Below are 13,998 nucleotides of genomic sequence, written 5' to 3' on the forward strand. Positions count from 1 at the left end.
GCTCCGTCTATGGGATCCATTCTCCACAGGCTGGAGAAGCCAAGCAGAGCCGATGAAACCTGAAGGTGTGGAGCTCTCTGAGAAGTGTTGCAACAAAGCTTTAGGTCCCCTTTAAAGGGGATGTCCAGGATAAGAAAAACATGGCTGCTTTCTAACAAAAACTGCAACACATCTGCCCACAGGTTGTGTGTGGCAGCGCCAGTCTGCTCCATTCACTTCAGGCAGGGGTGGTGCTCTTCTACAAATAAAGCAGCCATGTTCTTCTAATTCTGGATGGCCCCTTTAAGTCTGAGTTACCATGCTGCAAAAGGCAATGAGAAGAATACATTGGCTGTGCTGACATCGCGTCTCACTGACTGAATGACTTTTGCCTTAGAAGCAGATGAGGAGCCTTTATGAAGGGTCCGCGCCCCCCCACGTGGTGTGAGCTCCTGTGGACGGTTCCACGGGTGCAGAAAGTGTCAGTAAAACGTCTTCCCCTCTGTGTCGTTCATTAAGGACAATGGAGCAGCGGGGGTTGGATGAGCAGCTTCTCCGCCGCCCAGGGCGCATGATTTCCCTAAAAGCCTTGGACCCAGCAGAGTCCAGATGTTCACGCTCCTGACCAGCTGCCTGATTTATCCCAGTGCCCGGGCGCCCAGCTGGTGGCCCGCTGGCCCTAGTTATCTCTAAGTGCCCTCACTGCGGCTGATAGGATGCTCTTACCAAAGCCTCTTATTTCCCCCAAGGAGGAGGAATCGGGGGGGGGGGGGGGGGGGTCTGCTCTCCCCCCCCCCTTCCCCTTAATTTCTTTATGGTGTTGCTGTGCAGAAATGTGTCAGACAAGACGCCATTTATCCACAGCGGAGACTAATTCAGATTATATCCTGGAAATGCTCTGTTGCAGGACACCCCCCCCGGGACCACCCTCAGCTTATTGGAGGTGTGAGGGGCACCCGCCTGTGGGTTTTAATTGAGATGCATGTGATTGGGGCTGCGGTGTATGACAGACGGCACATTTGTGGTATTAATGTCCGCTGTATGAAATATGAGCTGAATGGCCGTATCCTATCAATCTTCTAAATGCACCCATCACTCATATCGCCCCCTCCCCCATTCTGTATATATTAGACCTATGGCTCCATAGGCCTCTTCCCTGATTTCGTGCAAATGCAATAAAGTATTAACACTGAGAAGTGCGCCACGTTTACAGTACACCTGCCGCCGGTCTTCCCTCCGTTTTTTATGGATTTGTTGCGATTCTCCCTGTTATCAGCCCATTCTGGCCGTACGGTGGGTGAATACAATGGGGCAGATTTAGGAATGATCGGCGGCAGATTATCGGGAGTAAGCGGTCGCGGTAACGCTCAATCCCGATAATCGGCCACTACATAGGCAGCCTAGACCTGCACCAGATTCACAGGAGCTCGGGCTGGGCAGATTTGCTCCCTGGTGTCAGTCATGGGAGGTTGAGACCCTCGTGTTTCTCAATGGAGTGAGTGACCAGGAGAGCAGAAACCTCCCATGATCCATAGGCATCTCCAGGGCTGACAACCTCCTATAGGTGACTGATATCAGCCGCTGAAAGGATATCCATTGTGAAATGTAACCCGTCGTGGGAGGACAGGGGAATATGGGGGGGCCCGGCCTGGGGCATTCGTTCCTACATGAAGAAGACTCGTTAAGGTGAATGTCATTAGAGGAGTTGAAATATTTATAGGTGTAAAATGCAGGGTGTTTATCAGCCGCGGAGGGACAGGAAGATTCATTGCTATAAGGTAATGAGACGAGATGTAAATGTCTCCGCAGGGGGGGCTTGTAGACCCTTCACCTTCCCTCAGCAGAATCTCTCTTATCTGGTCCCATCCTATTGCATTTACACATCTTTACGTTTTGACTCCATTAATTGGTTCATTCAGGCGTCAACCGGTTTTGGGTGACGGCAGACGGGTATCTTAATGTTTTTATACAGTGGGGGCTCTCCGGACCCCCCCATGTGGCCGTTGTATATATCACATGTCCCATTGACATCAGTCATGTTGTAGCCTGGCACCATGTCAGACCGCTGCCATTTGGGCCTTGATGCTAAATCTGTAACGGCCCCCAATAACCAGTACATGCCATTTACTGTACCCCCCCACCTATGTATTCCCCCCCCCCCCCCCCCCCACCCTGGGGTGACTACTACCACCGCACCCCTGTAGTGTTCCTCCCTGGCCTTGTGTCGGGTGCCTTCATTGCTCCTCCTGGCGGGTGGATATAATCCACAATGTGACCCGCAGCGCCATACTGTAATGGAGGCTTGCCAGGTTAATGTTCTCGAGGATAGACTGTGAACTAATTATTGACTGTCACTTTACGATTGGCGTGCGGGAAGCTGACACGTGTTTGACGAGGTTGTATTTATAGCAATATTATAGGGTTCAGACCGATGTAGACACTGTCAGGGCAGGATGTGGAGAGTGATGCCACCCTTCTCTCCAAAATAATGACAATGCGCCCAGCTGTGCCATAGAGCGGACAATCGACCCTTGATATTTATCACTACTGGGACCCTGGTCAATAAGCGAGCAAAGTACGCCGGCCGCCTCCCTGCTGGAGGAGATTCCGGGGTAAAAGGCTTTGTATTTGGCTCTGTGTTGTGTACTGCCCCCTAGACACATGGCAGATCTACAGCATGAAGAGTAAGGCCTCATCCACACAACCATATTTTGGGTCCGTGTCCGATCCACATTATTTGCAGATAGCACGCGGACGCAATCATTTGTATGGGGCTGCAAAAATGCGGATAGCACACAGATGACACCTGTGTGTCGTGCACATCTGTGCGGCCATTCCACAAATAATAACGCATGTCCTATCCTTTGGCAGACGAGAACAGGCATTCCCCCAGCCGGTCTCCTTATTTCGCGGATCAGTGGATGGAGACGGCCATGTGCATGAGGCCCAATACTTATTATAGATCTTTAGGCCTCATGCCTATAACCATGTTTTGCACCTGTGTCCGATACGCATTTTTTGCAGATTGCACATGGACCCATTCATTTCTACGGGTCCGTAAAAAATAATGGTCAGTGCATGAGTATCTCCCTTCCGTAAGTCCCTTCCGCAAATTATAGAACATGTCCTATTCCGGTCATCATTGCAGACCAGAATAGCCATCTCTATAGATGGGAGAGAGGAAAATTCGGAGTGTATACGGACGGTTACACGGCTGTTTGTATGGTACCTCCTTTTGGGGGACATTTCGGCTTCCGATAGATCATTTTATTCCGCAGCTGAAGCCGTCTATCTGTGGTCTATGAGGCCTCGGGATCTCTTCACACGGAAGGTTTACGTCAGGCGGATCTTATATGATGGCACAGGTTTCTCTTTGCTGCACTTTCCAGTCAGGTAATGAAGTTTCCTAGGCATTTAGATCAGTGCATTGGTCGCTGAGTGGGGTCACGGCCACTTTATCCCGTGCATCCTCATCCCGGTGTCCCTCTACTTATAGTTGTACTGACAGGGCTGCTCCTCCATCAAGCCAAAGGAGTCCGACTTTACCGTACTTCATATGTAGCCTCGGCGCAGGCGAGCGCTCCGTCGTAAGATGCTATATTAAATGCACTTTTGCTGTAATATCTTATGCATTTTTAAGGCCGGTCTCGAGTTCTTGATTGAGGCATCACCATGGCTACAGGCGCTGAACGCTATTCATCACTCCTCATTTTCGCTCTTACGCCTCATGTTCGTTGATTTACATAAATGTCTATTGCACTAAGTAACATTGTGAGTTCCCGAGCGGAGAATGATGGGAGAGGGGCTGCAGAAACGCGCATTTAACGGCATCGTGTGGAGCGCCGGCCGTGATTGATTGGAGGGAAGACTTGGAGAGATCTGATCGTCTCCACTTCCAGTTTGGTAAATATTTTACCGTCCCCATTTATTGTGATGATCGTCCATAACCGCGCCACGTGCAGTTTTTTTTCTCTTTTTGAGGGCAATTAGTAGATGATGCACAACCTTAAGAATCCGCTAATAAGAAGGTCAGCGGCCGCTCCGTCCTGAGGAAAGCCATTCCTTTTCATCCTCCATAAGTCTCCTGTGAAATGCAGACTTTGATTTTGCCGTAATAAGGCCCTGGTATTTTCGTGTATAGAATGGCGATCGTGTCATTTGACCTTTTCGAAAATTCCCTCTCTGAGCGGCGTCGATGAATGCTGAGGACAATCGCCTTTTGTGAGAATGATTGGTTGAAATTGCTTTGGTGATTGACCAGGGATTATAATCTCTGAAAGATTCACATCCTGCATCGGCGCAAATGGTTTGTTATTGCCGGACGTCCTTGGTGTCGCTTTTCAGCTGCATCTCGATGGTTTCGCAGGGAACATTGCATAGCTGTAAATCAAGCTGGAAGCCAATTGCCGCTCATGCAGCTGCTTTCTGGGCTCCCACCACGTCCCAGTGACTGCATTCAGACTCTTGATTGGTAAATCTGCCTGGATGAGCAGGATTATTATGTAGCATCCATCACTGCTGAGCAGATTTACCGTTCAGGAAACCCCAGGTCTGAGAGAAGTATCTGGGACTTGCAGTAAGGGCTTGTTCACATGAACGTGTGATGCCCGTTGCCGTATTGCGGACCCAGTTTGCGGATCCACAATACTGTGGCACCGTTCCGTGTGCATTCCGCATCACTGATGCGGACCCATTCATTTCAATGGGTCCGCAAATCCATAACACAACACTAAAGAAGCACTATGGAGTGTTTTCTGGGGTTCCGCTCTGTACCGCAAACAGATAGAACATGCTCTTTTTGCAGAACGGAGGGATCGCGGACCCATGCGCCTGTCGCACGGACGGTGCCCGTGCATTGCGGACCGCATGTTCACACTGCAGGGAAGGAATAACAGACTGTGTGACCTCCGCCCCAGAATGGTCATAACCTGAAACCTTCAGGGATAAGAAGAGCCGACCGCAGAGCATCGTGTCCGCTCCGGTCGCAGCATCTGTTCCTTTTCAGCATCTCTAATGTTTCCCGAGGAAAATTATGTTGTGTCAACAAGAAAATTGAGTGACGTCTGCGTTATCGGAAACAGTAATGCAAATCTGCCGCCCCTTATCAATAGTATCACTTGTGTGAACATTTTTTGGTTACAAGGCTCCTGAAATTGGTTGCTCCTGGGTAAATTTTGTAGCATGTTATACTTTTGTAGCAACTAGTGAGATGAGATATCACTGCTGTTCAGCCGCACGTATTAGGGGGGAGGTTGTCAATAAATGGGGCAGCGCGGCAGCTCAGTGGTTAGCGGCGGCTCAGTGGTTAGCGGCGGCTCAGTGGTTTGCGGCGGCTCAGTGGTTCGCGGCGGCTCAGTGGTTAGCACTGGTGCCTTGCAGTTTGCGGTTCAAAGCCAACCAAGGACAACATCTGCATGGAGTTTGTATGTTCTCCCCGTGTTTGCCTGGGTTTCCTCCGGGTTCTCCGGTTTCCTCCCACACTCCACAGATAGACTGATCGGGACCTCGGATTGTGAGCCCCATTGGGGACAGTTGGATGATAATGTTCCGCTGCAGAATATTTCAGTGCTATATACGTGAGTATAATAAATAAACTCAGCATCCGATCATCCAGAAGTTCTCTTCTTTTTCTGTTGTGATAAAATTGATACATGGCGGAAACAGCAGTGGAGAGACTGATACTTGACAATTAGATGATTGACGCCATATTGATTGTTGAGGATCTCTTTGCTCACTTGCGTTCCAAGCAGATTTACCAGTTTACAGATATCATTTGCTAAAGAAGATTAGAAATCCCCATAATCTGAAATCATCCCCTGCCGCATGTTATTAGCAGGACCAGCAATGAGATGAGGACGGGGTGGATGCAATTCCCTGAAAGGATTTCACAATCTGCCAGTTCAAAGCAAATGTTTTCCAGGCTGCAGCAACAAATACCTCCCCCCGATACAAGCCCCTTCCCCCCGAGATTGCAGGTGTGACCCGGATCAGATGTCCAGTTATCACTGGTCTCCATGTGCAGAGCAAATCTTGGACACGTTCCACCGCAGATGTCAGAATATCTCGCCAAAATATCTGTTTGTATTCATTTATTTACAGCCTTTTGTTGTTGCAGACCATTTTTGGGGTCTGAATTATTGGCAGTTTTGTGCTTTTCTCTTCCTTTGGGCCTGTGGATGCTGCCGAGGATGCACAGATGAAGCTGACAGACTTGTTTTCATGCTAAGCAGATATAAAACACAATATGTTGCAGTTAAAAATGGGATCAGTACTATGCAGCGGTCAATAAACGAATGCCAGCTCATATATGACCATGCAATGCTCTGCAGGGGTCAGTAGACCTGAGTAGGACTCATGCACTGTATGATAATGCTCTGCAGGGATCGAGGGGACTGTTAACAATTCAAGCTCTGTACGTGAATTGCAATGCTCTGCAGGGGGTCTCCTCATGGTGCATGCACTGTATTTCTGTTGCAATGCTCTGCAGAGCTGAGTGGGACAATGCAGGGCTTTTTTGCATTCAGTGCACCTTGCTCAGCGTTGCTCTTCAGGGCTTTGCCGCTTTTTGATGTGACTGGAATTGGGTTACTTCGGAAACCCCAAGCCGCAGGGTGATAAGGAAGCAGGATGGATGGAAGACAAATCAGGCTCTGTGTGTGGATGGTTGCAGAACTGTTAGAACCCCGCAGGGGGCAGGGAGATTGCTCTCAGCCTTGACCGCGCCGCCAGCCTCGTGCGGACAGAAATATGTGTTGGGCTGCAGCCGGCGACGAATGAGAATAAGCTCGCATCAGAATTTATTAGCCGAGCAAGCCTTAAATAAGTTTTTCCTCCCTGGGCTCGGAGCGACGCAGCTCGCCTTAAATATTTCTATCCCAAGGTCCCCTCGGCGGCGGCGGCGGCCGTGTCACCCTCAGTAAAATGGCCATCCTTGTTTTTGACAAGCGGCAAAGTTACGGCAGCTCTGAGAGAGAGATGGAGAGAAGGGCTCGCTGCTGCCGTCAGCGCTTTTTTCTTCTCGTCTCGCCGTTATCGCTGAACTTCGCAGCTCTGTGACATTATTGCCTGGTGGCAGCAGGGATGATGGTGAAATGGCTGGGACATGGGGGTCATTGCGGAGCTTCAATCACCGGCCTGGTACAAGTATCCAGACTATTGATCCACGCTGGGAGCCATAAGATGCCTCGTGGCTCACACTCTATTCCTATCATTCTCTCTGGATACTTGTGGGGTCCCCAGTGGAGCATTTTAGTTTGGGTTAGTATTGCGAGCATATCCTGCATCCATATTATTTGCACTGTGTAGATAAACTACAAATCACAGGTAATGGCGGCTTCCATACGAGTTACTGCTGCGCTTTCTGTTAGGATCTGGGCTGAAGAGCTGACGTTCTGAAAACCTCCCTGGATCCTTTTCTTTTTTCCTGGCCTTCTCCCAAGGACAAGCTGTCATTCTTCTGCGCTGTGAATTCTCCCAGTACAATGAGCGGATTGTTATGTAGAGTAAACCAGTGTGTGTAACGGCATTGTGCGTGTGACACGGAGAGGAGCGGACCGCGTGGAATAAAGCAGGGAGGCCCAACCTCCAGCGCTAAAAATAACGGTGCAATCTTTATCACAATCGGGTCGCCAGTCTTGTTATGGACTTGGTTGCATGAAGTGATGTCATGTAACCTGCGCTGTAAGCTTTGTATAGCAGAAGCCGCCATCTTGTTCACACCTGTACGGGTCACAATTTATGGAGCCGTCAGTTTGGAGCGACTGACATAAAGTGCAGTACATCTGTGAACCTAACGGCACCGTGTACGAGGCAGAGATCCCCTCCACGATCTACCGGCTCGTCTCTGGAGACATTGCAGCCGCCTGCACGTTTCCATGAGAACCTTTTCAGGTAAACAATTAATATGAGTAATCCCTTAATTCAGTTATTTAGGCCGCGTAGAGCGACCCTCCAGGGGGCCGCACCCTGGCAGCCAATCAGCTGTGAGTCTTCATGGCGCTCATTATCTGTGCCATTAACTGCCATTAGGATTAGCGTGGCACCGTACGAGCCGCTCCGGTAATAGCGCTGTTATTTGGAGATCTACGGGATAACGCATTCATTAATGTAAATTGGAGCTCGCAGCAGAAAATCTCTGTAGGTTAAATGTCGCATCTTCCTTATTAGCTGCATTCCCGATAAGGCGCTGACGGCCGCGGCGTCGGAGGGATATTTGATATTGGGATGATGAAACCTGAACATATGGTAGCGGCCTCTCCCAGCATCCCCTGGGATAACCCCGACTGAGTGCAGGATGACGGCGCTTCATCTGACACTCACTGCGGTTCTGCGTTCATGAGCGACTCTGGGAGCTGCTGGGATCAGTGACAATATTCCGTATGGAACTGGGACAGAATCCTGGGCAAAGTCATCTGCAGGAACAGGATCTACGCGTGGTACACATCACACTTTCCATCTTGGGTATATAGCATGGGATCCCTCTGCATAGTGTCGTCCCGACATATTCCAGCCCAGCTGAGGCCACTAGTCGGCACCCGTCAGAGGAATACGTCTATGGGTACATCAGATGTACAGGTGTGGTGTGAACAGGTCCTAAGAAGAATGCATTTTATGTTCCAGCTTTCCACTAGAGTTATGACGCGTCCCCTGCATAACCCGGCAGATCTGCTTTTCAGGTCTTTAGGATACCCTGTAGAAGTTGGGGTCATAATGGTTGTCGCCTTCCAAGCACAGGTATAACTACATAAACGGACATTAGGAGTCACTTCACAACTTCACCTTCCCAGTGAGGCCAGTTCTCTGCACTGATGAGGAGCAATCGCCCTGAAACAGCTGTCTGCAGCTGAGATGCTGGCTTAGTTAATAAGTTAAGTCATGTCTCTAGGCCGGTTTAAAGGGTTGAACATTGACTTATAGGATAGCTACCTTATATCTGGTGGCAGAGCTTGCTAGCGCTCTCCATAAGAAGATGTAGTATTCCCCAAATCCATTTCTGTATCTTCATTGTGCAGGCGATCTGCTTGGTATAATTGTACAATGCCTTAAATAGCAATCTCCTGAGATAATGTTGGAGCTGCTGCCATCATCTAGGAGGGGGGCGATGAATTGGGGCTACAAAGCATCACGTTTCCATTGCTTCCCATTGAGTAGACGCACGGAGTCCGCTTTATTTGTAGAATTCCTTCTGATTCGCCGATTTTCTGAGATCTTCCTATTTTCCGGCAGAAATCTCCCATTAAGCCGGCGTCCTGCGTCCCCGCTCACCTCCGCACTTTATAAGCTATTAACCAAGCAGCATCTCTCTCCTTACCCTAAAGCAGTCACGCTGGCTACTTTACCATGATATATTATTTATGGCCTCCATTAACACTGACGTGGCTACCTCCAGGCTTCGATCTCCGTGATGTCGGGCCCTTTTACCCCCGGGGACCCCTGTTCAGGAAGGAGGGGGGGGGGGGGGGCTTTGTCTGGATCTTTGCCCTTGACACACGGAGGAATCGCTCCCTTTCAGGAGCTCTTTGCAGTCAGGAACCTCTCCTTCTTGATGCGCTGCCAGTTCATCAGTCTAATGGAATAATGAGGCGCAGAGTGGATGTAGCTGATAGGAAATGTACCTGAGGATCCCTGTTCATACAGCAAAAACAGCGCTAATGTCGTCTGTAATGTGCTTTATGGAGCTCGCGCCTTCATCGGCATCGAATTATTGCAGCCAAAGTGACTTGTAATGCAGTTAGCAGCGATCAGAGTCTGAAAGGGAACCCGGCCCAGGTCCCTGCCGTCATCTGTCGGCAATATGGCGGCTTCATCTGCTCAGGGCCTGCCCCTTATACTGTCCACACTTCACCGCTGCCCCAGTCTATTACATAGAGGCGTAAAACACATTCATGCGGCGGCGTCCTGTGGATTTATCCTGACTGAGGGATCAGGGTCATGGTGGACCGCAGCGCCGGTTCTGACGGCGCACGACATCTGTAACGCAACTGGTTGTATTCATAAAAATTTGCCATCTCTTGTTCAGTCGTTAACAGGATTGTCTGCTACACGTAAAAACACAACCGGACTCCTAATGACTACTGATTAGCTGCAATGTTTAATACATCCCTCAACAGACACTAAGGCTGTCCTTTGTGCTTTATACTCCAGCTCCTCTTTTTCAGATTGGCTGCCATGCATAAGCACAAGATTAACAAGGAGTCGGTACACGGAAAGCAGATTTCTATTACAGAAATAAGATTATTATAAAGTGTGGAATGGAATTTTCTAACTAAAGCTGCCTAACCTGTTGGCTTGGAGATCGCCTGACCATCTAATGCGTACCAGGTCTCCCCTCTCCTTCATGGGGCCTGATCCTTTTTGGGCAGATAAGTCACCCTCTGGAGTTGTCTGGCAAGGTCTTTCTCCCCTTCCCCTCTCAGCCGAGCCGAGCATGCATGTGTACGGGGGACCAGGAGATATGGCAGTCAGCTGAACCAACAGTTATCTTGTTGCCAGACTGTCAGATCGTTCCTTACGAGCCCCCCTGCCCATACAAGACCCCATTATATCTGCAGCTGTCCAGGCGGTGTCTCCGGGAGCTCAGAGCAGATTAGGAGTCCCGTAGAATCCTCCTGCCCCTCCAGAACCAGATCAATACTTTTATCACAGCCTGACAGATTTCCATTGATACATTTCCAGTGATATTGACTGACAGAATCTTCTCTCAGCCATTAACTGTGCCGCCACCTGGTGCGTGAGCGTGACAAGCCGGGACAGCGCTCAGGGCGCCAGATAGCATGGAGTCATCCCCCTGTCACCATATCTGGTGACGTTCCTCACTTCATTTATGGTCCTGTCATTTCACCGGTGCCTCTGTAATCCCTGGTTGATATCATCTGCGTCATGTGGACAGACACCAGAAAGAACACCAGCGTTGCAGTACAATTCCTCCATTGTAGTGGCTCCTGGCTGGTATTTGGCACATACTTCCCATCATCACCCATTTACAGTATGTGGCAACCAAGCTCCATCCACCCAGAAGATCAGATCATGGTAGTAGAAGAGACGCCTCCTATGGGACCAGTCTCGGGGTCAGCAGTCTCACTTTTTGTGACCTCTAGAAGTTTCCTTTAGGAGCGTATTCCTTCTGATGGAAATCAACTTTTTTTCTTTTTCTTGCAGTTTTGGTTTTGTAGATGATCGTTCCGTAGAGTCTTATTGTCACAAAGTCTAATTATCACAAAGAAAACACTTGCCAAAACTAGGAATATTTTTCTTTTCTGAACATCAAATCCAAGATCCTGGATCTTCTGAGACATTTTACATAGGTTTATAATTGGCGAGATTCTCCCCCGTCAGTTATAAACATATAATTTAATAGTTGCTTGTTATGATTGCTGCAAGATCTCGCTGCATCCAAGGGTATGACCGCTCTGTGTAGGCCTCTCCTATACCTAGGCACATAGGCCTGCGCAGGAGCTGCATGCACAGAACGATGGAGGGTTTTTCATGAAGACTCTTTGCTGTTCGCAAAGATTCTTGTCTTTAAGAGTTCATCAGATGCTTTGTGCTATAATCCATCTGCCGACTCCATGCACCAGGGATTGATGCGGCATAGGACCTGCCGCTGTGCATGGACATTATATGGGCCTCTAGCTCTTGGATAGCTGAGCACCCCCTTATATCTAACCAGAACTTATGAGTCCTAGAATTCATGACTTTCTTAAAATTGAATACATGGTATTCTGTCTAATGCAGAGGGGCTGTACGTGAAAAGTATCTGTGCGTAATAAAAGGCGAAGTTACTTGTGATCATTAATTATAAGCTTATAAAGCACCAAATGAAATGGAGGGCAGATGATTTTATGTTTTGTTAAGGGACCATAGTAGGAGGTGTGAGAGGAGGAGGTCAGACGAGAGGGGTAGGTCAGGCGAGAGGGGTAGGTCAGGCGAGAGGGGTAGGTCAGACGAGAGGGGTAGGTCAGACGAGAGGGGTAGGTCAGACGAGGGGGGTAGGTCAGACGAGGGGGGTAGGTCAGACGAGGGGGGTAGGTCAGACGAGAGGGGTAGGTCAGACGAGGGGGGTAGGTCAGACGAGGGGGGTAGGTCAGACGAGGGGGGTAGGTCAGACGAGAGGGGTAGGTCAGACGAGGGGGGTAGGTCAGACGAGGGGGGTAGGTCAGACGAGAGAGGAGGAGGTCAGACGAGAGAGGAGGAGGTCAGACGAGAGAGGAGGAGGTCAGACGAGAGAGGAGGAGGTCAGACGAGAGAGGAGGAGGTCAGACGAGAGGGAGGTCAGACGAGGGGGGTAGGTCAGACGAGGGGAGCAGAGTGCGGTATTCACAGAAGAGGAAAGTAAACAGCTTATAGAGGAAGGCACGAGGATTTCGGTACTGTTATAAGAAGTTTTGCGCCATCTCTGTGGACTATAGATCTATGTTGTGATGTGAGATGGGATTGTAATCATGGAAGGGACTTTTCTGCCCCGTATAATTGGCGGATGAGGCAGATCGATAGCTTGCACTCATCGTGTGGTACAGTAGTGTTGTGACCTGGGTATGCTGACATTTCTACCCGTGACCGTGTGTCCTGTTTTTCCTATATGTCAGCTTGTGTCTGTGTCTTGCGCTCTCTCACATTTGCAGTAGGTGACAGCGCATTCACATCTGTGTTTATTGCAGCGCAGGCGTCCACAGACCCGGGCGCTGGTTAGATCTGGGGCACCATGCCTAATGCTTCATGTCTTCTTCCTCCGCAGGTGAGCCAGTCTTTATCCGGAAGCCGGATGACCAGATTGGAATATCAGGTGGCGTCTCCTCCTTCGTCTGCCAGGCCACAGGGGATCCAAAGCCAAGAATCACCTGGATGAAAAAAGGGAAAAAAGTCAGCTCACAGCGCTTCGAGGTAAGTGTCCCCACTGGGCGCCAGGGCCAGCCGTCCGTCCGTCCCATCAGCGAGCCTTGATACTACGGTGAAACAGAATGTTCCTCCAGATCTCCGCCATGTAATGTCCTCCCTTCTGTAACCACCTTCTCCACACCCGCGGCTGTCATCCCTGGCAATAATGACGGGTCACTCTCCTCTCTCTGTGTCACTGATAAGTAAATGGGTTCTCTTCATATAAAATGAGAATTGTTCTCTGTGTTCCAGGCAGAGATTTAATGGGTGGAATTGAAATCATTTTATCAGCCGGTATTATGGAATAAAAGGAAAGATCGCGCTGAAACGAGGAGAGGAATTAGTTCCTTTGTATCAGATGCGCTGCCTGCCTCCCGGCTTTGTCTCATTTGTCTCTTTGCAGTCGGTGCCTCCACCTAAATCGACAGTTTTTTCACTGCACTCCTCCATGACTATAGCGCCAGTATTCTGGGAATATCTACGCAGTAGCAGCATTGGAGCTGATTCACACAATGTCTCTGCTGCTCCCAGGAGAAGCTAGTTATTATATGTAAAATATATAGAAGATCTAAGCTTAATTAGCCCTGGGCAGGGCTCGGTTGTATTACAGAAAACATGTACTGCCACAGGGGGTTAATAAGAGGTGACTAAAAAGCGTTCTGTGATGCAGCTTCTTCCATATTATAAGCGGTTATGTACGTAGCAAGCCGATGTCATCCAGTGCAGGGTTTGCAGCCGCCTAATGTTGACTCTTCTGTTCTTTAGGTTATAGAGTTTGACGATGGATCTGGGTCTGTTCTTCGAATACAACCCCTGCGGGTTCACAGGGATGAAGCGATATACGAGTGCACAGCAACCAACAGCATGGGAGAAATCAACAGCAACGCCAAACTGACTGTTCTGGAAGGTAGGACGCAGCTGCCCGCACTTGATTTATAGTGAAATCTACCATACGAAGTGAGAGCCCTGTTCACACTAGTGCATGGCTTCCGCTTAGGCCTCATGCACCAGAGTAGAGTGCTTCACTGCTAATGTGAACAGAGCCTTAGAGTAGCAATAGCTAAGCAATAAAGTCTAATACAAAGCCACCAGCAAATAACCGAAAATCCACCCAAAAATCTGCAGATTTTTCTGCGGATCTGCAGC

At 49.3% G+C, this 13,998-nt stretch overlaps 1 protein-coding gene across 5 annotated transcripts in view; it reads left to right on the top strand.

Moving 5' to 3' along the window:
* Positions 1–13,998, top strand: part of PTPRF (protein tyrosine phosphatase receptor type F) — a 229,752-nt gene that overhangs the window by 104,827 nt on the left and 110,927 nt on the right. For all 5 annotated transcript variants that reach the window (XM_040407837.1, XM_040407836.1, XM_040407839.1 and 2 more), the window contains exons 3-4: positions 12,713–12,858; positions 13,618–13,759. In XM_040407837.1, the coding sequence (XP_040263771.1) occupies positions 12,713–12,858; positions 13,618–13,759 (288 nt within the window). The remainder of the gene's footprint in view (positions 1–12,712; positions 12,859–13,617; positions 13,760–13,998) is intronic.

Source organism: Bufo bufo, chromosome 9 (assembly GCF_905171765.1).
Source record: "Bufo bufo chromosome 9, aBufBuf1.1, whole genome shotgun sequence".
NCBI lineage: Eukaryota > Metazoa > Chordata > Amphibia > Anura > Bufonidae > Bufo > Bufo bufo.